This window comes from Oncorhynchus clarkii, chromosome 4, assembly GCF_045791955.1.
Source record: "Oncorhynchus clarkii lewisi isolate Uvic-CL-2024 chromosome 4, UVic_Ocla_1.0, whole genome shotgun sequence".
In the NCBI taxonomy this organism is placed as follows: domain Eukaryota; kingdom Metazoa; phylum Chordata; class Actinopteri; order Salmoniformes; family Salmonidae; genus Oncorhynchus; species Oncorhynchus clarkii.
This window is the reverse complement of record NC_092150.1, coordinates 5,576,177-5,602,822: the sequence shown is the minus strand read 5'-3', so window position 1 is coordinate 5,602,822 and position 26,646 is coordinate 5,576,177. Positions and strand designations below refer to the sequence as shown.

General features: G+C 43.4%; 1 protein-coding gene across 2 annotated transcripts; it reads right to left on the bottom strand.

Moving 5' to 3' along the window:
• Positions 1-2,970: 2,970 nt before the first annotated feature.
• Positions 2,971-25,228, bottom strand: LOC139406335 (RAB3A interacting protein (rabin3)-like 1). Of its 2 annotated transcripts, XM_071148836.1 has the most exons (12): positions 24,807-25,228; positions 22,240-22,495; positions 21,231-21,326; positions 20,077-20,154; positions 19,668-19,910; positions 14,659-14,778; positions 7,122-7,250; positions 6,404-6,516; positions 5,879-5,902; positions 4,679-4,778; positions 4,397-4,463; positions 2,971-3,883 (listed from the first exon to the last, which is right to left on the bottom strand). In XM_071148836.1, exons 1-12 carry the CDS (start codon positions 25,037-25,039, stop codon positions 3,798-3,800), a joined length of 1,545 nt encoding a protein of 514 aa, XP_071004937.1. In that variant the 5' UTR covers positions 25,040-25,228; the 3' UTR covers positions 2,971-3,797. The 2 variants fall into 2 exon arrangements, with proteins under 2 accessions (XP_071004937.1, XP_071004938.1); XM_071148837.1 differs by lacking the exon at positions 14,659-14,778.
• Between the last annotated feature and the right edge of the window lie 1,418 nt (positions 25,229-26,646).

The window sequence follows — 26,646 nt, the reverse complement described above, 5'->3', positions numbered from 1 at the left end:
TGGATTGAATAGAGCCCTTAATTTCTATGATACATTAATAAAAAAAAATGTAAACATGATTTGAGCAAATATAATTTGCCAAGACTAATCATTGCAGATTCAAGATACTTTAACAGACAGCAGACTAGACCAGACACAACTCACTGGTCACTATATATTTACTATCAATCTACAGCGCAACTGTGTGACTCTTGGAGAATACGATCGTACTGGTTGTTATATTGCCGGAACAAGGCAAAGATTCTGAGCTCATAAACATGACTCTCTCAACCAATCAGATCGAGCCTTTCGCTAGACCCGCAGTAACATCTGCTAAACACGTGTATGTGGCCCAATTAAAATGTTGATTTGTGTTTTTTTGATCAAGCATTTAGCTGACGCCGGCAATGCTGCTGTTTTGGCGGGGAGGGAACTGCGTTTAGAGCTGTCAAATCAGTGAGCAGTTGCTCACGAAGCCACACCCACCCCCAAGTTCAGAACGAGAAAGTATAGGCCATACAGAAATAATGACACTCAAATTGGAAATCATTCAACGAAATAATGACGTGTAGATGACATAGCACATTCCAGTGTTCGAATGGTAAACAACACTGGATTTCTCTTAATGAGACTCTGTGCAGCCAACGACAATGTCTACTTTAGGTATAATGCCGGGGAGCTGCTTGTTGATTTCACAGCTCTTAACGCAGTTGTTCCACCTCCGACAGCGTCAAAATATCAGCTATGCGGATGTCGGCTGTAGTGGATTTGATTTGAATCGGGCCCTAAGGCTACGTTTATACAGGCAGCCCAATTCTGATGTTTTCCACAAATTGGTCTTTTGATCAATCACATCAGATCTTTTCACATCAGATATTTTTCTGAGCTTTTAGCATGTTCCGCACAAATGACTGATGATTGGCTGAAATAAATTGATAATAAGAAGATTGTGGGAGTTGTTTTGTTAGACTTCAGTGCAGCTTTTGATGTCATTGATTCATAACCTTTTGCTGAAAAAACTTGTGTTATGGATTTCCATCCTCTGACCTATTATGGAATGAGAGTTAACTATCTAATAGAACACAGAGGGTTTTCATTAATGGAAGCCTCTCTCATGCAAATTCAGTTGACTGTGGTGTACCGCAGGGCAGCCGGTTAGGGTCATTATTGATTTCTGTTTTTACAAATAACCCTCCACTGACCTTGAATAAAACCTGTTTCTATGTACGTTGACAATTCAACAGTATACACGTCGGCTGCAACAGTAAACTAAATAACAACTCCAGTCAGTTTTAGAATGGGTAACTAGCAATAGGCTGGTGCTGAATTATGCTTTTAGTTTTTGAGATATTTTCCCGACAAATTACCCACTCAACGCTAAACCTTGTTTAGGTATTTTATTGAATAATGTAGCTATTGAGCAAGTTGAGGAGACTAAACTGCTGGGTGTTACCCTAGATAGCAAGTTTTCATGGTCAAAACATAGACTCAATGGTTGCTAAAATGGGAAGAGGTCTGGCCACGATAGGGCGTTGCTCTATCAAAGTGTCAGTAACATGCATGTCAGTCTCTCCTGGCTCAAAGTTGAGGAGAGATTGACTGCATCCCTATTGGTGTTTGTGTAAGGTGTTGAAGATACCAAACTGTCTGTTCAAGCAGTAGGCACACAGTTCGGACACTCGTTGATTCAACACAACACATGCCACCAGAGGTCTCTTCACAGTCCCCAGGTCCAGAACAGAGGCTGGGAAACGCAAAATATTAAATAGAGCCACGACTACATCGAACTCTCTGCCACCCCAGGTAACTCAAGGTAGGGGACCCCAGGTAACTCAAGCTAGGGGACCCCAGGTAACTCAAGCTAGCATTAAAAACAGATATAAGAACACCTTATGGAGGACTGTGAAGAGACACAGACATTTTGATATATCTTTGTATTGTAACCTGCGCTGTACTATGCATTAGACCTAGATACATGCCACCAGAGGTCTCTTCACAGTCCCCGGGTCCAGTGTGCCTACTGCATGTACTCATATGAAGGCTATGTGTGAAGTTTTAAATGCATGTACATTTCAGTCCTTGACTAAAAAATATTCTTTCCGTACTATGTATTGCTTCCTGTGGACCCCAGGAAGAGTAGCTGATGCTTTTGCAGCGACTAATGGGGATCCCCTAATAAATACCAGGACCAATTAGTGGACAAAAGACCAGAATCGAGCTGCCTGTGTAAACGCAGCCTAAGAGGAAAGCAGTTACTATTGCACGTTCAGACGTGAATAGTGTTAATTTAGTCTGATAAGGCTTTTCATGCAAGATATGGCTAAACACTACAGTGATATGGCGATGTATCCATGCAAAGCTACACATTATTTGGTCATAGGGCGGCAGGGTAGCCTAGTGGTTAGAGTGTTGGACTAGTAACCGGAAGGTTGCAAGTTCAAACCCCCGAGCTGACAAGGTACAAATCTGTCGTTCTGCCCCTGAACAGGCAGTTAACCCCACTGTTCCTAGGCTGTCATTGAAAATAAGAATTTGTTCTTAACTGACTTGCCTAGTAAAAGAAAGGTAAAAAATAAATGTAGGGCTTATATATTATATTATTATTATACAAAATAGAGAATTTTAAATGACGTGTAAATACAACTGTCAATTTAAAGTGATTATATTTCCCAACTAGATTAGTTTTTAAAAACCGAATACATCGGGAGTGTTAGGGAGAGGGAGAAACAACGTATTGGTTTATCACCCATGGTTGGTTTATCATTCCATTCAATAACAAATGACTGTAACCTCTATTTTCTAGGAAAAGTCATTGCTAAAACTGTCACAGCATCCAGAATGAAGACGAGGATATTTGAGAAGACTGAATAGGCATTTCGTTCAGGAACTTGTATTTCTGGTACCGTGTAACTGCAAGTCGCAGCACAAAAGTGGCAGCTCCTATTCATCTGGGTATGTGTAAATGTTCTTGGCAAATAAAAGTGAATCTGATTCTTTATTTGTTTTTTATTTAACTGAAGTACCTGAATGTAACGGGATGTGTACACACTATTTCTGAACTGGTTAGTACTAAACAGCCTAAATGCAGCTATTTTCAGAGTAAATTCCGGCCCTTCTATAACCCATTCTAACTACAGACATATTTTCTGTATTAGTCATGCAAGGCATTTACAATGTACTGCAAGAATCTATCAAGGTTAAAGTAAGAGGTGGTCTGGTTTGCTGCAGTGGTTCTAAGGTGAGAGGAGACAACGGTGGTTCTAAGGAGAGAGGAGACAACGGTGGTTCTAAGGAGAGAGGAGACAACTGTGGTTCTAAGGAGACAACTGTGGTTCTAAGGAGAGAGGTGACAACTGTGGTTCTAAGGAGAGAGGAGACAACGGTGGCTCTAAGGAGAGAGGAGACAACTGTGGTTCTAAGGAGAGAGGAGACAACACCTAGGGGTAATGCCGCAGTACTGGAGGGTATATGGCACTGTGTGAATGAAAAGTGAGCAGCATAGTTCTCCTGAAGCCTCCTTCCGGTTTCTGTGTCCCGCATGTCCTTCTGAGGGCTTCTCACACTACTGAGCCAAACCAAGCCAGCCCAGTTCAGTTTGGGTTGTCCTGACAGTGTGAAACCGGTACAGGTGATCTGACTCTCAAATCGTACAGTTGATTGGTGACTCCTGTCTTTTAGCCCTGGGCCGTGTTCACTGGGCACGAAGAGGAAGAAATGAGCTCATTTTCATTGTCCGTTGCACAACCATTTTTAAACGTTTTGCTCCGGTGTGCCCTAATAAACACGACCTAGGTCTACATCTCCTCCCATCTGTCCTCCTATTCCTGGTCTGTGAGGTAGAAGCCCAGCTTGGCCACAGTCATCTCCCTCCGTAGACGTGTCACCTCCCAGAACATCTGCTCCGCTGGAGGCGGGCAGAGACAAAGACAGAGAGAGACAGAGAGAGACGGAGAGAGACGGAGACAGAGAGAGACACAGAGAAACAAAGACAGAGAGAGACAAAGACAGAGACAAAGACAGAGAGAGACAGAGAGAGACAGAGAGAGACGGAGAGAGAGAGAGACAGAGACAGAGAGAGACAAAGACAGAGAGAGACAAAGACAGAGAGAGACAGAGACAGAGACAAAGACAGAGAGAGACAAAGACAGAGAGAGAGAGACAAAGACAGAGAGAGACAGAGACAGCGACAGAGACAAAGACAGAGAGAGACAAAGACAGAGAGAGACAGAGACAGAAAGAGAGAGACAAAGACATGAGGGTTGAAATAGTTTCAGTCAAGATTCAGAACGCCAGACAAGATTTAATGTCTGCAGTAACAAAGATAACTTATTGCCACTGTCATTTTTCACTGTTAAAATGGGTCTATTGTTGATCTCTCTCTGTGTCTATCTTTTAGAAGTGGGGACGTCTGACTTACCATCATGTCTGACCAGGCCCTGCTGAATATAGCGGATATAGGTGAAGAAGTTACACACGGCTGTGATCTAGAGGGGCGGAATTGAGGAATGGCTCACACACACTTACAAACACAAGTTCTCTCACATAGGCCTAAGTGATAAAAGTATTTATAAACATTAAAAAGTAGTCCTATTTATATGTCTGTAGATGTTGAGGAGGATAAGTTAAAACATACATTTTTATTTTCAAAACATTTTGAAATACATTTTTCAAAAAAATAACAAACATGGTTGCTAGGTACCCGTGCCCTGCTGGAGGGAGAGATATAGTAGTAACTCTCTTCGTCACCCAGTTTGATTTGGTGCTTACAGGACCGGGATATGCCGCTCAACGCACACTTCCTGTTATAGAGGCAGAGAGAAAAAAAACACCAACTAACTCACTCATTTATGGAATTCTACAGCGTCGGGTTTCACGGACACAAATTAAGCCTAAACATATACTTAAAAGCACTTTCAAGGGAGATTCTCCACTGAGCAAGTTCTTTCGTCGAGGACTAGGCTTAACCTGGGTCTGGGAAACCGGGCAATACATGTAGAAGGCATGACAACATGATGGTTAGTTGTTTAACATCAGAAAAGGAACAAATAAAATGGCCTTAAAAGCTGAACACTGGACAGATATGGAGTCGCTTCCTCCACACAGATGGAGTTAGATACATCTGAGAAATGTTAGGTATGTTAGACTACAGACACACCGGGAGGACAGACAAGATGCCTTAAAAGACCTGTGTATGTTAGACTACAGACACACCGGGAGGACAGACAAGATGCCTTACAAGACCTGTGTATGTTAGACTACAGACACACCGGGAGGACAGACAAGATGCCTTACAAGACCTGTGTATGTTAGACTACAGACACACCGGGAGGACAGACAAGATGCCTTACAAGACCTGTGTATGTTAGACTACAGACACACCGGGAGGACAGACAAGATTCCTTACAAGACCTGTGTATGTTAGACTACAGACATACCGGGAGGACAGACAAGATGCCTTACAAGACCTGTGTATGTTAGACTACAGACACACCGGGAGGACAGACAAGATGCCTTACAAGACCTGTGTATGTTAGACTACAGACACACCGGGAGGACAGACAAGATGGCAGTGATCAACAACAAGACATGCATGGCTGGACAGAGTGCTGGAGGGCATTCTGATGAGAGAGGACAGTGATACAGGACAGTGAACAACATAGAGCTGGAGGGCATTCTGATGAGAGAGGACAGTGATACAGGACAGTGAACAACATAGAGCTGGAGGGCATTCTGATGAGAGAGGACAGTGATACAGGACAGTGAACAACATAGAGCTGGAGGGCATTCTGATGAGAGAGGACAGTGATACAGGACAGTGAACAACATAGAGCACAGAACAAGTTTGTTGTTAGTGGAAAATAAAAAGGTAATGAAATGATTTGCTCCTAAAGTTACTTACATCTCTACTGCTGCCTTCAAGCCACTGGGGAAAATAATTCAATCAACATTTTGATTAGGAAACAGTGCCACATTATCAGTGTAGGCCATTGATTCAGCTCATTAGGACTCAGGAGGAAACCCCCGAAACCCATAACAGATTTGAAGAGAAAAACTAAACTAATCCATACAAAGTCAGACCAATCAAGTTCGCATAATTTTATCATGGAGTCATGAATAATGATATTCATTATAGATGACAGGTGCAATTGTGAAAAATCACCAAGAGGAAGGAGAGAGAGAGAGTTTATTTGAGCATGAATAGTTATTGAATGATGACTAGAGATGGGTGTGAGATGGCTAGATGACTAGAGATGGGTGTGGTTCAGTTGTGATTACTGTTGTCATGACCAATATCACGATACTCTCTGACGTATCACAGCAAAGAAACAAAACATGAAGCGGACTACATTTTCTGAGGAAAACAGCCTTAAAACATTATAATAAAGTTGTGATAACGTTTTAATAACATTGAGGGATGACTCACTTGGGCCCGCCACACTCTATGGCGTTGGCTCTGACCATGGGTAAAGCTGACATGGCCACCGGCTCGATGGTTAGAGAGTTGTTCTCCACTGCACTCTGGACTGACTGAGACAACTGTGCCCAGAACAAGGAGTCACATTGCATTAATAGAACAACAAACTATACATGCACACAAAAGCCTTTTGCCTCCCGACACATGTACATGTATTAACATATTATGCTAATATAATAGTTATGGTATTATATTATGCTAATATAATAGTTATGGTATCCTATTATGCTAATATAGTAGTTTTGGTATCCTGTTATGCTAATATAATAGTTATTGTATTATATTATGTTAATATAATAGTTATGGTATCCTGTTATGCTAATATAATAGTTATGGTATCATGTTATGCTAATATAATAGTTATTGTAGTATATTATGCTAATATAATAGTTATGTTATCCTATCATGCTAATATAATAGTTATGGTATCATGTTATGCTAATATAATAGTTATTGTATTATATTATGCTAATAGAATAGTTATGGTATCCTATTATGCTAATAGAATAGTTATGGTATTCTATTCTATTATGCTATTAGAATAGTTATGGTTATAGAATACCATAATAGAATAGTTATTCTATTAGAATAGTTATGATATTCTATTCGAATAGTTATGGTAGTCTATTCTATTATGCTATTAGAATTGTTATGGTATTCTATGTACCTCAGATCGTGTGAAGGAGAGGCAGGGGCCGATGTCCTCCCTGTATATCCGCACCAGGAAGGCTGAACTTCTGTCCAGACTAGGTCTGTTTTTCCAGGTCAAGAACTCTGCATACAGAATGCTGTCCATCTGAGAGGAGATATAATTGATTAGTTATTTTCCTGTATTTGATTTACTGTGAATATGGTTTGATATGTAATATCAACTAGGCAAGTCAGTTAAGAACAAATTCTTATTTACAATGACGGCCTAGGAACAGTGGGTTAACTGTCTTGTTCAGGGGCAGAACGACAGATTTTTACCTTGTCAGCTCAGGGATTCGATCTTGCAACCTTTCGGTTACTAGACCAACGCTCTAACCACTAGGCTACCTGCCACCTCTACACTCTAACCACTAGGCTACCTGCCACCTCTACACTCTAACCACTAGGCTATCTGCCGCCCCAATAGCTTACAGTCCTGTGAAAAAGTATTTGACTCCTTTCTGATTCTCTATTTTTGTATATTTTTGATACTGAATGTTATCAGATCTTCAACCAAAACTGAATATTAGATAAAGGGAACCTGAGTTTACAAAAAATACAATTGATACTTATTTAATTAACAAAGTTATGCAAAACCAAATTCCCCTGTGTGTAAAAATAATTTCCCCTTACACTCAATAACTGGTTGTGCCACCTTTGGTTGCAGTGACTCCAACCAAACACTTCCTGTAGTTGTTGATCAGTCTCTTACATCGCTCTGGAGGAATTTTGGCCCAGTCTTGCATGCAGAACTGCTGTCTGTGAGCTGATGCTGAAGAGCAGCTGGGTCATGCAATGAAACAATGATCCAAAACACACAATCAAGTCTAAAAAACAACACATTTAAAAGTGTTGAAATGGCCTATTTAAAAGTTCAGACTTAATCCCAATTGAGATGTTGTGGCAGGACTTGAAATGAGCAGTTCATATGCTTGAAAACCCACAAATGTTGCTGAGTTAATGTGAGCGATGTGAGAGACTGATCAACAACTCCAGGAAGAGTTTGGTTGGATTTAATACAGCTAAAAGGTGGCTATTTCTTTTCACACAGGGGCATTGGGTGTTGCATAACTTATCAGGTATGAAGATAAGACTCAGATTCAGACCACGTCGAATAAACAATAGTTTAATATTCCAACAGGGGCAGGCAATAGACAGGTCAAGGCAGGCAGGGGTCAGTAAACCAGAGGTGGGCAACGGTACCGGACAGCAGGCAGGCTCAGGGTCAGGCAGGGGTCAGTAAACCAGAGGTGGGCAACGGTACCGGACAGCAGGCAGGCTCAGGGTCAGGCAGGGGTCAGTAACCTGGAAACGGGAGATAAAGGGCTGAGAGACATGGGTTTGACCCTGGACACATGAAAGGTGGGATGTATACGAAGGGTACGGGGCATCAGAAGCAGAGGGTCTAATGATCTTGGAGATGGGAAACGGGCCGATAAACTGGGGGGAGAGTTTGCGGGATTCCACCCGAAGGGGCAGATCCCGGGTGGATAGCCACACCTTCTGCCCGGGTAGGTGGGGCAGATCCCGGGTGGATAGCAATACCTTCTGCCCGGGTAGGTGGGGCAGATCCCGGGTGGATAGCCATACATTCTGCCCGGGTAGGTGGGGCAGATCCCGGGTGGATAGCCATACCTTCTGCCCGGGTAGGTGGGGCAGATCCCGGGTGGATAGCCATACTTTCTGCCCGAGACGATACCGGGGAGTCAGGGTCTGATGGCGATCTGCTTGTCGTCGATACCTGAAGGTGGTCTTGAGGGCCGACTGGGCTCTCCTCCAGATACGACGACAGCAGCGGACAAACATCCTGGCAGAAGGGTATACCAACCTCCTCTTCCTGCTCAGGGAAGAGAGGGGACTGATACCCCAGGGAACACTCAAAATGGTGATAGGCCCGTGGCAGTGGGGCTGGCGGAGACTAGGCAGCGCAGTGGTCTCGAGGTCCTGGTTGATTTGCTCCGACTGGAGGGGCTTGAAGGCAGAGGAAATGAGTGGTAGCGGATAACGGTTCTTTACAGTGATGTCATTGAGTCCCCGGTAGTCAATGCACGGGTGCAGGGTCTTGTCCTTCTTCTCCACAAAGAAGAATCCTGCACCAGCGGGAGAGGAAGAGGGACGGATAAATCCAGTAGCTAGGGAGTCCCCAATTTAGTCCTCCATAGCCTTGGTTTCAGGTCCCGACAGCGAGTACTGACGACCCCGGGGTGGCGTGGTGCTAGGGAGAAGGTCAATCCCGCAGTCATAGGGGCGGCTCGGCAAAAGGGAAGTGGACCGGGACTTGCTGAACACCTCCCGGAGATCCTGGTACTCCGCGGGGATGGCGGAGAGATCCGGAACCACCGAGGACCCAAGAAGACATCCTGGGGCAGGTTGCGCGGACTTCAGACAATGGGCGTGGCAGAATGGACTCCAGCCCATGATGGCACCTGTAGACCAGTTGATGAGTAGGTTGTGTGGCTGGAGCCAGGAGAATCCCAACACCATGGGGATCTGGGGGACTTGATGAGCAGGAACTGAATGGTCTCGCTGTGATTCCCTGACACGCGTAGGTTGATGGGAGTGGTGCTATGGGTGACCCGACCTATAAAGCGCCCATCCAACGCTCTAACATCCACGGGAGTGGAGAGGGGCTGAGTGGGGATGTTCAGCTCGGAAGCCAGTGTGGCGTCCAAAAAGCTCTCATCGGCCCCAGAGTCAATGAGGACCCGGAGAGATTGGACTGGTTTCCCCACAGCAGAATGACATGAAAATGGGTTTGAGTAAGGGAAGCAGAAAAGTTCCCCATATGGCCCACTAGAGTACTCGCTCCTACCAGTGAGCCTGGTTTTTACCAGGCACGAGGACACAAAATGACCAAAAGTCCCGCAATACAGACAGCTCCTTGTGCTGATCCGATGTTGCCGTTCCGCTGGCGACAGCCCAGCCCTGCCCAGTTGCATGAGCTCAGGAAACAGTGCCTCGGCCAGTAACCCAGAGGTGGGGTAACGATACAGGGCGGCAGGCAGGCTCAGGGTCAGGCAGAGGTCGGTAATCCAGAAGGGGGCAAAGGTACAGATCGGCAGACAGGCTCAGGGTCAGGCGCAGGCAAAGTGGTCAGGCAGGCGGGCTCGGAGTCAGGACGGATAAGGGTCAAAACCAGGAGGACAAGAAAAGAGAGACTGGAAAAAGTAGGAGCTGAGACACAAAACGCTGGTAGACTTGAACAAACAAGACGAACTAGCACCAGACAAACAGAGAACACAGGTATAAATACACAAGGGATTTACACAGGGAAGACACCTGGAGGAGGGTGGAGACAATCACAGACAGGTGAAACAGATCAGGGTGTGACATAACTCTGTTTATGAAATAAGTATCCATTTCATTTTTGTAAACTCAGGTTCCCTTTATCTAATATTAGGTTTCGGTTGAATATTTGATAACATTCAGTATCAAAAATGTGGAAAAGTAGAGAAATTTTGAAAGGGGGCAAATACTTTTCCACAGCACTGTAAATAGTTTAGTGTCGACAGCACACTACAGCTCACTACCACTTCCACATTCTACCCCCAGGGGGCAGCAGCAACCTTGTCCAGATGCTGAGCCTGCTTGATAAGCGCATCAGGTGATGGTCGGTCAGTGTCCCAGTTGGCAGAGCCGTGAGGCTGCTGGTTCGTTTAGTAGCCAAGAGCCTTTCCGTTTGTTTTCGAGTTTGGGCATGGCTTTTAGTATATATTTATGTTATGCCACCATCTGAACAAATAACGATTTGCTTGGGCTGGCCGATCCAAGAGGTCAAGAGGTCAACCCTGGACTTAAAGGTAAGGTATCCTGGGTACATACATTTAACATCTAGGCACATACGCTGATTTCACACTTACAGTAGGTGAACATCTTAAATCAGGTTGAAGACTGGTTAACTGGGCCTAAGACTTAGCAGTGCAACGATATAAGTGCAACAATATTAGCAGGCTAGTTATCGGTTTGGTAACAACTGTAAGTGCGGGAAGACGCAAGACAGATGCCTTCCCTTGGGGGAAAGGGAAACGCGAGATAACCATTTATGTTCAAGTACCATATTTAATGTAGTTGTTACTTGTTAGTCTATAATTATCTGTTGTGTAATTAGGTACTGATGTCATTACTTTTAACCGGTTTAAACCGGTTTAACTGTCAGTACCAGGGTTGAATGTTATGGTTAAAGTTTGACACTGGACTGAATTCAAGGACACGCTGATAATGAATCTGTGACACTGTGTGTGATTCTGTAGAATCTGATGATGTCACTTCCTATAAGACTCTTCGGGCTGGTGTTTTAATATAGAGGTAACTACCAAAATAAAGGAAATACCAACATACTGTGTCTTAATAGGATGTTGGGCTACCATCAACCACCAGAACAGATTTAATGCTCCTTGGTATATATTCTACAAGTGTCTGGAACTCTATTGGATGTGACACCATTCTTTCACGAGAAATTACATCATTTGGTGTTTTGTTGATGGTGGTGGAAAACACAGTCTCTGGCGCCGCTCCAGAATCTTCCATAAGTGTTAAATTGGGCTGAGATCTGGTGACTGATACACACCCTCTATGTTCCTTTGAGAGCCCTCTTTCAGTCACTGAGATCTGGTGACTGTTTCACATCCTCTATGTTCTTTTGAAAGCCCTCTTTCAGTCACTGAGATCTGGTGACTGAGACACACCCTCTATGTTCCTTTGAAAGCCCTCTTTCAGTTACTGAGATCTGGTGACTGAAACACATCCTCTATGTTCCTTTGAGAGCCCTCTTTCAGTCACCGAGATCTCTTCTTCTAGCCATAATGGGCAACTGGGCATTTTTATACATGACCCTAAGCATGATGGGACGTTAACATGACCCTAAGCATGACCCTGAGCATGATGGGACGTTAACATGGCCCTGAGCATGATGGGACGTTAACATGACCCTGAGCATGATGGGACATTAACAGGACCCTGAGCATGATGGGACGTTAACAGGACCCTGAGCATGATGGGACGTTAACAGGACCCTGAGCATGATGGGACGTTAACATGACCCTGAGCATGACGGCATGTTAATTGCTTCATTACACTCAGGAACCACAACTGTGTGGAAGGAATCGCTTTCCATATACTTTTGAATCCCTCATTTACCCAAGGGTTTCCTGTATTTTGATAGTTACCTGTATAAAAGGGCTTCCTCAGAAAATAGACATTTTCTTTGCTTCTGCTCTGGAGATGTTCTCCCTGAATTCTTGTATTGACCGGATTGATGTTGATTGGCTTTACAGACCACTGTTCACCTTTTTTTCACCCTGAATTCCAGTTACACCCAGTCCCTTACATAGTCACTTAGGTCCATTTAAAAATTATCCAGATAACTCCATAGAGAGAACAAAGAGACATTCTCTTAGTCACTTAAGTCCATATAAATATTATCTAGATAACATTACTCCGTAGAGAGGACAAAGATACATTCTCTTAGTCACTTAAGTCCATATAAATATTATCTAGATAACATTACTCCGTAGAGAGGACAAAGAGACATTCACTTAGTCACTTAGGTCCATATAAATATTATCTAGATAACATTACTCCGTAGAGAGGACAAAGATACATTCTCTTAGTCACTTAAGTCCATATAAATATGATCTAGATAACATTACTCAATAGACAGGACAAAGAGACATTCACTTAGGTTCATATAAATATTATCTAGATAACATTACTCCGTAGAGAGGACAAAGAGACATTCCCTTAGTCACTTAGGTCCATATAAATATTATCTAGATAACATTACTCCGTAGAGAGGACAAAGAGACATTCACTTAGTCACTTAGGTCCATATAAATATTATCTAGATAACATTACTCCGTAGAGAGGACAAAGAGACATTCACTTAGTCACTTAGGTCCATATAAATATTATCTAGATAACATTACTCCGTAGAGAGGACAAAGAGACATTCCCTTAGTCACTTAGGTCCATATAAATATTATCTAGATAACATTACTCAATAGAGAGGACAAAGAGACATTCCCTTAGTCACTTAGGTCCATATAAATATTATCTAGATAACATTACTCAATAGACAGGACAAAGAGACATTCACTTAGGTCCATATAAATATGATCTAGATAACATTACTCCGTAGACATTCATTCACATGTACATTTTATTGTGTATTATTTTGTGTTTTTTTTGTGTGTAACATTAATGTACTTTGTCTTTTTTAAGCACATGAACAAATTAATTTCCCCCTGGTAGGAAAACAAAGTTGATCTATTCTAGTCGGCCGAATAAATAAATAAATAAAACTGACCCATGAACCATAATTTACATCCTGATCATACTTTTAAGCAGGAATAATGACTACAGAAATGCCTCCATATACAAAGCTTCCCACGATATAGAGTATTCTATAAGCTATGATCCCTTGATTGATGTCACTTGCTGTATCCACTTCAAATCAGTGTAGATGAACAGGAAGAGACAGGTTAAAGAAGGGTTTTTAAGCCTTGAGACAATTGAGACATGGATTGTGTACGTGTGCTTTTCAGAGGGTGAATGGGCAAAACAAAAGATGCAGGTGCACCGGTTTGTGTCAAGAACTTCAACGCTGCTGGGTTTTTCATACTTCACAGTTTCCCGTGTGTATCAAGAATGGTTCACCACCCAAAGGACATCCAGCCAATTTGACAACTGTGGTAAGAAGCATTGGTGTCAATGTGGGCCAGCATCCCTGTGGAATGCTTTCGACACCTTGTAGAGTCCACATGGGCCAGCATCCCTGTGGAATGCTTTCAACACCTTGTAGAGTCCACATGGGCCAGCATCCCTGTGGAATGCTTTCGACACCTTGTAGAGTCCACATGGGTCAGCATCCCTGTGGAACGCTTTCGACACCTTGTAGAGTCCACATGGGTCAGCATCCCTGTGGAACGCTTTCGACACCTTGTAGAGTCCACATGGGCCAGCATCCCTGTGGAATGCTTTCGACACCTTGAAGAGTCCACATGGGTCAGCATCCCTGTGGAACGCTTTCGACACCTTGTAGAGTCCACATGGGTCAGCATCCCTGTGGAACGCTTTCGACACCTTGTAGAGTCCATGCCTTGACGAATTGAGGCTGTTCAGAGGGTAAAAGGAGAGGAACTCAATATTAGGACGGTGTTCATAATGTTTTGTACACTCGTGTAACGGATGTGAAACGGCTAGCTTAGTTAGCGGTGGTGCTAGTGTAACGGATGTGAAACGGCTAGCTTAGTTAGCGGTGGTGCTAGTGTAACGGATGTGAAACGGCTAGCTTAGTTAGCGGTGGTGCTAGTGTAACGGATGTGAAACGGCTAGCTTAGTTAGCGGTGGTGCTAGTGTAACGGATGTGAAACGGCGCCGTTATAAAGTATTTTTTAATTTCAGTTGTCCCAAAGAGTTTTACGGTCACCCCATCCAAGGCGCAAAGACCAAGCAGAATCACAGTGGCAAAGAAACAACAAGAAGGAAACCTTGAGGAACCAGAGGTTTGTGGTTACCTGGCGGCCGAGAGACCGTGGCCTCTCCCCCTGCTCTGCCCAGTAGGGTTCATAGGTCACAGAGACAGAGTGACCCGGAACCAGACATAGAATCAGCAAGAGGAGCGCAGGAACAGTAGGCTGAGAAAGGAGAGAGGGAGGGAGGAAGGAAGGGAGAGAGAAAAAGAGAGATGGAGGGAGGGAGGGAGGGAGAAATGGAGGGAGAGAGAGAAAGAAATGAAGGATGGGAGAGAAAGAGAGATGGAGGGAGGGAGAGATTGAAAGAGAAAGAAGAAGAGGGCAGGGAAAGAAGACGATCAAGGAAGAAGGAAGAGGATCACATGATGTAAGGAAGAGGAAGATGAAAATAGAAAGGGAAGAGAGGAGAGAAATGAAGAAAAAAAGGGAAGTAAGGAGAGAAATACATTGACAAGAGTTATAGTAGGAATCAGTAGTAGAGGTATAGTAGGAATCAGTAGTAGAGGTATAGTAGGAATCAGTAGTAGAGGTATAGTAGGAATCAGTAGTAGAACTATAGTAGGAATCAGTAGTAGAGTTATAGTAGGAATCAGTAGTAGAGTTATAGTAGGAATCAGTAGTAGAGTTACAGTGCCTTGCGAAAGTATTCGGCCCCCTTGAACTTTGCGACCTTTTGTCACATTTCAGGCTTCAAACATAACGATATAAAACTGTATTTTTTTGTGAAGAATCAACAACAAGTGGGACACAATCATGAAGTGGAACGACATTTATTGGATATTTCAAACTTTTTTAACAAATCAAAAACTGAAAAATTGGGCGTGCAAAATTATTCAGCCCCTTTACTTTCAGTGCAGCAAACTCTCTCCAGAAGTTCAGTGAGGATCTCTGAATGATCCAATGTTGACCTAAATGACTAATGATGATAAATACAATCCACCTGTGTGTAATCAAGTCTCCGTATAAATGCACCTGCACTGTGATAGTCTCAGAGGTCCGTTAAAAGCGCAGAGAGCATCATGAAGAACAAGGAACACACCAGGCAGGTCCGAGATACTGTTGTGAAGAAGTTTAAAGCCGGATTTGGATACAAAAAGATTTCCCAAGCTTTAAACATCCCAAGGAGCACTGTGCAAGCGATAATATTGAAATGGAAGGAGTATCAGACCACTGCAAATCTACCAAGACCTGGCCGTCCCTCTAAACTTTCAGCTCATACAAGGAGAAGACTGATCAGAGATGCAGCCAAGAGGCCCATGATCACTCTGGATGAACTGCAGAGATCTACAGCTGAGGTGGGAGACTCTGTCCATAGGACAACAATCAGTCGTATATTGCACAAATCTGGCCTTTATGGAAGAGTGGCAAGAAAAAAGCCATTACTTAAAGATATCCATAAAAAGTGTTGTTTAAAGTTTGCCACAAGCCACCTGGGAGACACACCAAACATGTGGAAGAAGGTGCTCTGGTCAGATGAAACCAAAATTGAACTTTTTGGCAACAATGCAAAACGTTATGTTTGGCGTAAAAGCAACACAGCTGAACACACCATCCCCACTGTCAAACATGGTGGTGGCAGCATCATGGTTTGGGCCTGCTTTTCTTCAGCAGGGACAGGGAAGATGGTTAAAATTGATGGGAAGATGGATGGAGCCAAACACAGGACCATTCTGGAAGAAAACCTGATGGAGTCTGCAAAAGACCTGAGACTGGGACGGAGATTTGTCTTCCAACAAGACAATGATCCAAAACATAAAGCAAAATCTACAATGGAATGGTTCAAAAATAAACATATCCAGGTGTTAGAATGGCCAAGTCAAAGTCCAGACCTGAATCCAATCGAGAATCTGTGGAAAGAACTGAAAACTGCTGTTCACAAATGCTCTCCATCCAACCTCACTGAGCTCGAGCTGTTTTGCAAGGAGGAATGGGAAAAAATGTCAGTCTCTCAATGTGCAAAACTGATAGAGACATACCCCAAGCGACCTACAGCTGTAATCGCAGCAAAATGTGGCGCTACAAAGTATTAACTTAAGGGGGCTGAATAATTTTGCACGCCCAATTTTTCAGTTTTTGATTTGTTAAAAACGTTTGAAATATCCAATAAATGTCGTTCCACTTCATGATTGTGTCCCACTTGTTGTTGATTCTTCACAAAAAAATACAGTTTTATATCTTTATGTTTGAAGCCTGAAATGTGGCAAAAGGTCGCAAAGTTCAAGGGGGCCGAATACTTTCGCAAGGCACTGTATAGTAGGAATCAGTAGTATAGTTATAGTAGGAATCAGTAGCAGAGTTATAGTAGGAAGCAGTAGCAGAGTTATAGTAGGCAGCAGTAGTAGTGTTATAGTATGAAGCAGTAGTAGTGTTATAGTATGAAGCAGTAGTAGTGTTATAGTATGAAGCAGTAGTAGTGTTATTGTCGGAAGCAGAGTTGAGGTAGGAAGCAGAAGTAGAGTTATAGTAGGAAGCAGAGTTACAGTAGGAAGCAGATTTATAGTAGGAAGTAGTAGTAGAGTTATAGTAGGAAGCAGAGTTATAGTAGGAAGCAGAGTTATAGTAGGAAGCAGAGTTATAGTTGGAAGCAGTAGTAGAGTTATAGTAGGAATCAGTAGTAGAGTTATAGTAGGAATCAGTAGCAGAGTTATAGTAGGAATCAGTAGTAGAGTTATAGTAGGAATCAGTAGTAGAGTTATAGTAGGAAGCAGAGTTATAGTAGGAATCAGTAGTAGAATTATAGTAGGAATCAGTAGTAGAATTATAGTAGGAATCAGTAGTAGAGTTATAGTAGGCAGCAGAGTCATAGTTGGAAGCAGTAGTAGAGTTATAGTAGGAATCAGTAGTAGAGTTATAGTAGGAATCAGTAGCAGAGTTATAGTAGGAATCAGTAGTAGAGTTATAGTAGGAAGCAGAGTTATAGTAGGAATCAGTAGTAGAATTATAGTAGGAATCAGCAGTAGAATTATAGTAGGAATCAGTAGTAGAGTTATAGTAGGAATCAGAGTTATAGTAGGAATCAGAGTTATAGTAGGAATCGGTAGCAGAGTTATAGTAGGAATCGGTAGTAGAGTTATAGTAGGAATCAGTAGTAGAGTTATAGTAGGAATCAGTAGTAGAGTTATAGTAGGAATCAGTAGTAGTTATAGTAGGAATCAGTAGTAGAGTTATAGTAGGAATCAGTAGTAGAGTTATTGTAGGAATCAGTAGTAGAGTTATAGTAGGAAGCAGAGTTATAGTAGGAATCAGTAGTAGAGTTATAGTAGGAATCAGTAGTAGAGTTATAGTAGGAATCAGTAGTAGAGTTATAGTAGGAATCAGTAGTAGAGTTATAGTAGGAATCAGTAGTAGAGTTATAGTAGGAATCAGTAGTAGATTTATAGTAGGAATCAGTAGTAGAGTTATAGTAGGAATCAGTAGTAGAGTTATAGTAGGAAGCAGAGTTATAGTAGGAATCAGTAGTAGAGTTATAGTAGGAATCAGTAGTAGAGTTATAGTAGGAAGCAGTAGTAGAGTTATAGTAGGAATCAGTAGTAGATTTATAGTAGGAATCAGTAGTAGAGTTATAGTAGGAATCAGTAGTAGAGTTATAGTAGGAAGCAGAGTTATAGTAGGAATCAGTAGTAGAGTTATAGTAGGAATCAGTAGTAGAGTTATAGTAGGAATCAGAGTTATAGTAGGAATCAGTAGTAGAGTTATAGTAGGAATCAGTAGTAGAGTTATAGTAGGAGCAGATTTATAGTAGGAATCAGAGTTATATTAGGAATCAGAGTTATAGTAGGAATCAGAGTTATAGTAGGAAGCAGAGTTAAAGTAGGAATCAGTAGTTGAGTTATAGTAGGAATCAGAGTTATAGTAGGAATCAGTAGTAGAGTTATAGTAGGAATCATTAGTAGAGTTATAGTAGGAAGCAGATTTATAGTAGGAATCAGAGTTATATTAGGAATCAGAGTTATAGTAGGAATCAGAGTTATATTAGGAAGCAGAGTTATATTAGGAAGCAGAGTTATAGTAGGAAGCAGTAGCAGAGTTATTGTAGGAAGCAGATTTATAGTAGGAATCAGTAGTAGAGTTATAGTAGGAAGCAGTAGCAGAGTTATAGTAGGAAGCAGATTTATAGTAGGAAGCAGTAGCAGAGTTATAGTAGGAATCAGAGTTATATTAGGAAGCAGAGTTATAGTAGGAAGCAGTAGCAGAGTTATAGTAGGAAGCAGATTTATATTAGGAAGCAGAGTTTTTATAGTAGGAAGCAGAGTTATAGTAGGAATCAGTAGTAGAGTTATAGTAGGAAGCGGAGTTGTTGTAGGAAGCAGTAGTAGAGTTATAGTAGGAATCAGAGTTATAGTAGGAATCAGTAGTAGAGTTATAGTAGGAATCAGTAGTAGAGTTATAGTAGGAATCAGTAGTAGAGTTATAGTAGGAATCAGTAGTAGAGTTATAGTAGGAATCAGTAGTAGATTTATAGTAGGAATCAGTAGTAGAGTTATAGTAGGAATCAGTAGTAGAGTTATAGTAGGAAGCAGAGTTATAGTAGGAATCAGTAGTAGAGTTATAGTAGGAAGCAGTTATAGTAGGAAGGAGTAGCAGAGTTATAGTAGGAAGCAGTAGCAGAGTTAAAGTAGGAAGCAGAGTTATAGTAGGAATCAGTAGTATAGTTATAGTAGGAATCAGTAGTAGAGTTACAGTAGGAATCAGAGTTTTAGTAGGAAGCAATAGCAGAGTTATAGTAGGAAGCAGTAGAAGAGTTTTAGTAGGAAGCGGAGTTGTTGTAGGAAGCAGTTGTAGAGTTGTAGTAGGAATCAGAGTTACAGTAGGCAGCAGTAGTAGAGTTGGTTCCCAAGACCATTATTTTCATCAATAGTGTCCAGTGAATTCTACTAGATGAAAAGCCGAAATGAGTATGACATCCTGGCATTTAAAGCAGACAATAACAAAAATGCACATGCTATAAAATGTATATTTTTTGCAAAAACACAAAAAGTCTACTACTTAGAACAGCATTATGGGTATTCAGAGACACGGCCGGTCTGTACTCTGAAGGCAGCTGGCCCTACCTCTTTGTCCTCTCTGACTGGTTGCAGGTCAGAGGGCAGGTCTGAGTGCCCACCAGGGGCCAATGGGAGGGCACCACTGGCACTCTTGTTGCGTGCGTGTCCCCCTCCATGGTGGGGGCTGGCACCCCTGGACCTAGTGCCCGGGGAGAGGAGCTGAGGGTGGGCCCGGCGGTTAGGGGAAGACGGGGTGGAGGTCAGGACCATGGTCTTCAGGGCTGACACCTCCGCCTGCAGAACATCACTCTGGGGTGATACAAGAACACAAGTGGTTATAGACAGTAGCTATGGATTGTACCCATCCCGACACACACACACGCACGCGCACGCGCACACGCACACGCACACGCAGGCCCACCTCTCGAACCCTGAAGGATAAAGTATTTAGTTTAAACAGGAGACATAAACAGACCTTTCCCTGAGCCTCCTTCAGCTGTTTCTCTGCTGTTGCTTGTTTCACGTTGGCTTCACGCACCATCCTGTGAGCTTCCTAGGGAAACAGCAAAAAAAAGGACATGGTTAACATGCAAGATTCACACCTTTAGCAGGCCTCGTAGTCAGTCCTTCACTAGTTCAGCTAGCTGTAGATTGTAGCAGGCCTCGTAGTCAGTCCTTCACTAGTTCAGCTAGCTGTAGGTTGTAGTAGCAGGCCCTGTAGTCAGTCCTTCACCAGTTCAGCTAGCTGTAGGTTGTAGCAGGCCTCGTAGTCAGTCCTTCACTAGTTCAGCTAGCTGTAGATTGTAGCAGGCCTCGTAGTCAGTCCTTCACTAGTTCAGCTAGCTGTAAGTTGTAGCAGGCCTCGTAGTCAGTCCTTCACTAGTTCAGCTAGCTGTAGATTGTAGCAGGCCTCGTAGTCAGTCCTTCACTAGTTCAGCTAGCTGTAGGTTGTAGTAGCAGGCCCTGTAGTCAGTCCTTCACCAGTTCAGCTAGCTGTAAGTTGTAGTAGCAGGCCTCGTAGTCAGTCCTTCACCAGTTCAGCTAGCTGTAGGTTGTAGCAGGCCTCGTAGTCAGTCCTTCACTAGTTCAGCTAGCTGTAGGTTGTAGCAGGCCTCGTAGTCAGTCCTTCACTAGTTCAGCTAGCTGTAAGTTGTAGTAGGCCTCGTAGTCAGTCCTTCACTAGTTCAGCTAGCTGTAGGTTGTAGTAGCAGGCCCTGTAGTCAGTCCTTCACTAGTTCAGCTAGCTGTAAGTTGTAGTAGGCCTCGTAGTCAGTCCTTCACTAGTTCAGCTAGCTGTAGGTTGTAGTAGCAGGCCTCGTAGTCAGTCCTTCACCAGTTCAGCTAGCTGTAGGTTGTAGCAGGCCTCGTAGTCAGTCCTTCACTAGTTCAGCTAGCTGTAGGTTGTAGCAGGCCTCGTAGTCAGTCCTTCACTAGTTCAGCTAGCTGTAGGTTGTAGCAGGCCTCGTAGTCAGTCCTTCACTAGTTCAGCTAGCTGTAAGTTGTAGTAGGCCTCGTAGTCAGTCCTTCACTAGTTCAGCTAGCTGTAGATTGTAGCAGGCCTCGTAGTCAGTCCTTCACTAGTTCAGCTAGCTGTAGGTTGTAGCAGGCCTCGTAGACATTCCTTCCTACCTCAAACAGACTGGCAGTTAGCTCCTCCAGCTCCTGCTCTAGTTGATCCCGGATCTGTGACAGACGCTCGCACTCCTTATCCTTCAGCTTCAGCTCCTGGGAGGGGATAGAAGGGGTGTAGGGTAGAACTGGGTCAGAATAGAAGAGGTGTAGAGGAGAACTGGGTCAGGATAGAAGGCGTGTAGGGTAGAACTGGGTCAGGATAGAAGAGGTGTAGGGTAGAACTGGGTCAGGATAGAAGGGGTGTAGGGTAGAACTGGGTCAGGATAGAAGGGGTGTAGGGTAGAACTGGGTCAGAATAGAAGAGGTGTAGAGGAGAACTGGGTCAGGATAGAAGGGGTGTAGGGTAGAACTGGGTCAGGATAGAAGGCGTGTAGGGTAGAACTGGGTCAGGATAGAAGAGGTGTAGGGTAGAACTGGGTCAGAATAGAAGAGGTGTAGAGGAGAACTGGGTCAGAATAGAAGAGCTGTAGGGTAGAACTGGGTCAGAATAGAAGGGGTGTAGGGTAGAACTGGGTCAGAATAGAAGGGGTGCAGGGTAGAACTGGGTCAGAATAGAAGGGGTGCAGGGTAGAACTGGGTCAGAATAGAAGGGGTGCAGGGTAGAACTGGGTCAGAATAGAAGAGCTGTAGGGTAGAACTGGGTCAGAATAGAAGAGGTGCAGGGTAGAACTGGGTCAGAATAGAAGAGCTGTAGAGTAGAACTGGTCAGAATAGCAGAGCTGTAGAGTAGAACTGGTCAGAATAGAAGAGTTGTAGGGTAGAACTGGGTCAGAATAGAAGAGTTGTAGGGTAGAACTGGGTCAGAATAGAAGAGGTGTAGGGTAGAACTGGGTCAGAATAGAATAGCTGTAGAGGAGAACTGGGTCAGAATAGAAGAGTTGTAGGGTAGTACTGGATCAGAATAGAAGAGGTGCAGGGTAGAACTGGGTCAGAATAGAAGAGGTGTAGTGTAGTACTGGGTCAGAATAGAAGAGGTGTACTGAATAACAAGATGGGCCTCAGACACCTTCTGTGCAGCATCTAGCTGCTCTCTGAGGATCTCTGATCCCTTCTCTCTGATCTCCAGGGAAGAGCTCCGGAGGCGGGACACATTGTCTTCATGCTCCCCGCCCCGGGCACCCTCCAGCTGGGCAGCACGCTCCAGCCTGCTCCCCTCTCTCCCCCTGGCCTGGGTACGCTGCTCCTGGGGCCTGGTGGGCCTGGGGTCACCCTGCCCTCCACCCTCCACCCTGGGGATTGGACCTGGCTCCAGGTCTACCAACCTTTAGAAAACATCAAAAGATGAGATTTAAAAAGGTGTCTGTTAAGTGCAATGGCTACATGAACATGGATGCTAACTAGCCCCTTCAGCTGCTTGCTTGAGATATTGAGAAAATTAGGTAGTTAATAGGGGGGCTCCCGAGTGGCGCAGCGGTCTAAGGCACTGCATCTCATCTAGCCTAGTGGTTAGAGCGTTGGACTAGTAACCTTGACTGGCCCAGGCAGAGCACGGACTTTAACCTGATCGAACATCTCTGGAGAGACCTGAAAATAGCTGTGCTGCGACTCTCAAAATCCAACCCGACAGAGCTTGAGAGGATCTGCAGAGAAGAATGGGAGAAACTCCCCCAAATGCAGGTGTGCCAAGTGTGTAGCATCATACCCAAGAAGACTTGTGCCTGTAGTCACTGGCAAAGGTGCTTCAACAAAGTACTGAGTAAAAGGGGTCTGAATACTTATGTAAATGTGATATTTCCGGGTTTTTACTATGTCATTACTGGGTATTGCATGTAGAATAAGGCTGTGATGGTAACAACATGTGGAAAAAGTGAAGGGGTCTGAATACTTTCAGAATGCACTGTAGACATGTACATCAAGTACATCAAGGCCGGGTAAAGTGACTAGACATCAGGATGTATAATAATAATAATAATAATAATAATAATAATAATAATAATAATAATAATAAAGATCATAGTAGCAGCAGCAAAAGAAAAGGATGAATGTGAAAGTGTGCGCGCGTACACGTGAGTTGTCTCGATATGCGCGTGTGTGATGGGGTGCGGGGGGGGGGGGGGGGGGGGGGGGGGTGAGGGTATCAGTGTAGTGTGCGTTTACATAGACGCGTTGTTGTGAATAGAATCAGTGCAAGAGCAATTCAGTCTGTGTAGGTAGCCATGATCAACAACTAGATTCAGGCCCTGGACGATTTGTTTGTTTGTTTGTTTGTTTTAGATTTTTTTGAGCGATGGTCACGGTGCTTGAGCCTAATTACAAATACTTTGTAGACTGCAAACTGACCGCAAGAAGCCCAAACAGATATAATATTTGACTAAAGTATTAGGAAGGTGTTGATGTTTTGTACACTGTGTTAATCTCAAATTTTAATGTCACGTGCACAAGTAACAGTGAAATGCCGTTCTTGCTAACTTTAACCCCTAAAATGCAGTAATCAATAACAATGTAATACTAGGAGAAAAAAAACAAGATATAACAAAAACACACAAGATATACAAATAAGAAGAGCACACTTAAATAAACAGGGTCAGTTCCAGTAGCATATTTCCAAGGATGTTGGATCCATAGAGGTATAGGGAGGGGTAAGGTGACTAGGAATCAGAACATATGATATACAATACATCTCTATTATAAACTGGGTGGTTCGAGCCCTGAATTGGCTGACAGCCGTTGTATATCCTGATCGTATCATAACGTGATTCATAACATGAATCCAACGTCTGCCTATTTGTGCTGATCACGTTTGTCTAGAAGTACACACACACATCGTTATCAATGATTATGCTGAAAATATAATTGAAAACAATAACTTTATAAAACACCACACCGTCGTTTAAGAATCGCAACAACATGCGAGGCTGAACTTGTCCTAATGCCATTATGTCAATCGGAACAGAACACATTCACCGGATTTCCCATTCCAGCTCTCCGCCCTTACCCTCTCACCACCCGGCTAGAAGATTCACCTCGTACCGTCGCCGTGACCTCGATGGCATCAGTTTATGTTTCCATGAATTCCATAAATTGTTACAGTAACCGTTTACTTGCTGACGATATTATTCCATTTAGAAGGATGCAATCGTTTCAAAAACAATGTTACTATTAAATAATGCTGACGAAACGCCATGGGCTACAATGTTTCATCGAGATATCAAACTGAGTAAAGTTAGTCGAATGTTATTTTTGGTCCTCAAGTTTTGAGTCGCTGTATACGACGTTGTTTGCGATGCGTTGTAAGATAAGTCTATTTTCATTCCTGCTCATTCCGATTGTAAAAAGGGACGAGATGTGTTGTCAATCTGCCGCAAGTCACATGATGACAGGCATCCTCCCGTCCCAACCCGTTTCCAGTTTAAAAAGAAACGTGACCAAATATTTCCCTAGGGTGTTGTTAGAACACATCATTGTCAAACAGAATATTCGCGTTCTCCATATATCTGATATATGACTTTTATGTGGTACAAAATGAAGATTCGTTATGGTTATATATGAAGACAATCCTAAAAGCTACAGGCTTGGAACCAACCTACAGCTGTGAAGGACAATAACAAATCAAACCCATAATGGTGTCTTTACCTTCCAACCTCACACCTCTCTTCTTTAGTCTCCTCTCGGTGGGAGTGATATTTGGCTCTCCCTCTCTTCTGAGCCTGCTCTAGAACACTGGGTTTACCATAGAACGTGGTGTTGGAGTATACCTGGATACCAGATCTGGCTGATACGAGAACCTCATACCCTGGATTGGTGACAGAGGCAAGGGGTGGAGAGGAGGACAGCCGGACACTGTGGAGACCCTCAAACGTATCCATGTTTTCCAACTGCCGTTTAACGTCACTTCAGTTACTGTGAAGGTTGTGGCTTCTGTGAAATCATGATTAAGGGATGAGTTCTTCCACCTTCTTCTATTTTTTACTCTATCTCTTGTGTCTGGTGTTGTAGGAGGACCCCTCACTTGAGTAGTCTGAAACACACTTTCCTTGGTTCCACATTTTTTACCTGATGCCTACCTGGGAAAACATAAAAAAGATATGTAACATTAATAGAATAAATGATAATAGATTAGAATATAATATATTATAATTGAATTGAATAGAAAATACTTCGGTGGACATTCAACCTACCGAAACAATGAGGTCCTAGGCCTAATTTTAATCAACTGACCAGTTCACTCCACTCCCACCGGGGACTTCAACTCGCCCCTCTCCTGGCCAAATGAAACTCCACTCCCACCGGGGACTTCAACTCGCCCCTCTCCTGGCCAAATGAAACTCCACTCCCGCCGGGGACTTCAACTCGCCCCTCTCCTGGCCAAATGAAACTCCACTCCCGCCGGGGACTTCAACTCGCCCCTCTCCTGGCCAAATGAAACTCCACTCCCGCCGGGGACTTCAACTCGCCCCTCTCCTGGCCAAATGAAACTCCACTCCCACCGGGGACTTAAACTCGCCCCTCTCCTGGCCAAATGAAACTCCACTCCCACCGGGGACTTCAACTCGCCCCTCTCCTGGCCAAATTAAACTTAATGTGTTGTTTTCTTTCATATAAATATAAATATTCACGCTAAACAATGGGCATACTTATCAAATTGCGCTTTTATGTCATGTAAGCCTATTCGTTTAGGATGGGTTATTTATTCAGACAAGTTTACAGATTGACTGGCTATACAGAGTATGGACTGGCTACACAGAGTATGGACTGGCTATACAGAGTATGGACTGGCTATACAGAGTATGGACTGGCTATACAGAGTATGGACTGGCTACACAGAGTATGAACTGGCTACACAGAGTATGAACTGGCTACACAGAGTATGGACTGGCTATACAGAGTATGGACTGGCTATACAGAGTATGAACTGGCTATACAGAGTATGAACTGGCTATACAGAGTATGGACTGGCTAGACAGAGTATGAACTGGCTATACAGAGTATGGACTGGCTACACAGAGTATGGACTGGCTATACAGAGTATGGACTGGCTATACAGAGTATGGACTGGCTATACAGAGTATGGACTGGCTACACAGAGTATGGACTGGCTATACAGAGTATGGACTGGCTATACAGAGTATGGACTGGCTACACAGAGTATGGACTGGCTACACAGAGCATGGACTGGCTATACAGAGTATGGACTGGCTATACAGAGTATGGACTGGCTATACAGAGTATGGACTGGCTATACAGAGTATGGACTGGCTATACAGAGTATGGACTGGCTATACAGACTATGGACTGGCTATACAGAGTATGAACTGGCTATACAGAGTATGGACTGGCTATACAGAGTATGGACTGGCTATACAGAGTATGGACTGGCTATACAGAGTATGGACTGGCTATACAGAGTATGGACTGCTCGGCATACTTTTGCCAATGGAATGCAGAAGGTATAGCAACTCACCATGTATTGTCC

Excerpts from the sequence above, each read along its gene's own strand:
- LOC139406335 (XM_071148836.1), bottom strand. The coding sequence starts at position 25,039 with ATGGATACGTTTGAGGGTCTCCACAGTGTCCGGCTGTCCTCCTCTCCA. Across the intron at positions 19,911-20,076 it reads TGAAGGAGGCTCAGGGAAAG|AGTGATGTTCTGCAGGCGGA; the intron begins GTCTGTTTATGT and ends GTATCACCCCAG. Across the intron at positions 3,884-4,396 it reads GGGCCTGGTCAGACATGATG|CGGAGCAGATGTTCTGGGAG; the intron begins GTAAGTCAGACG and ends GCCCGCCTCCAG.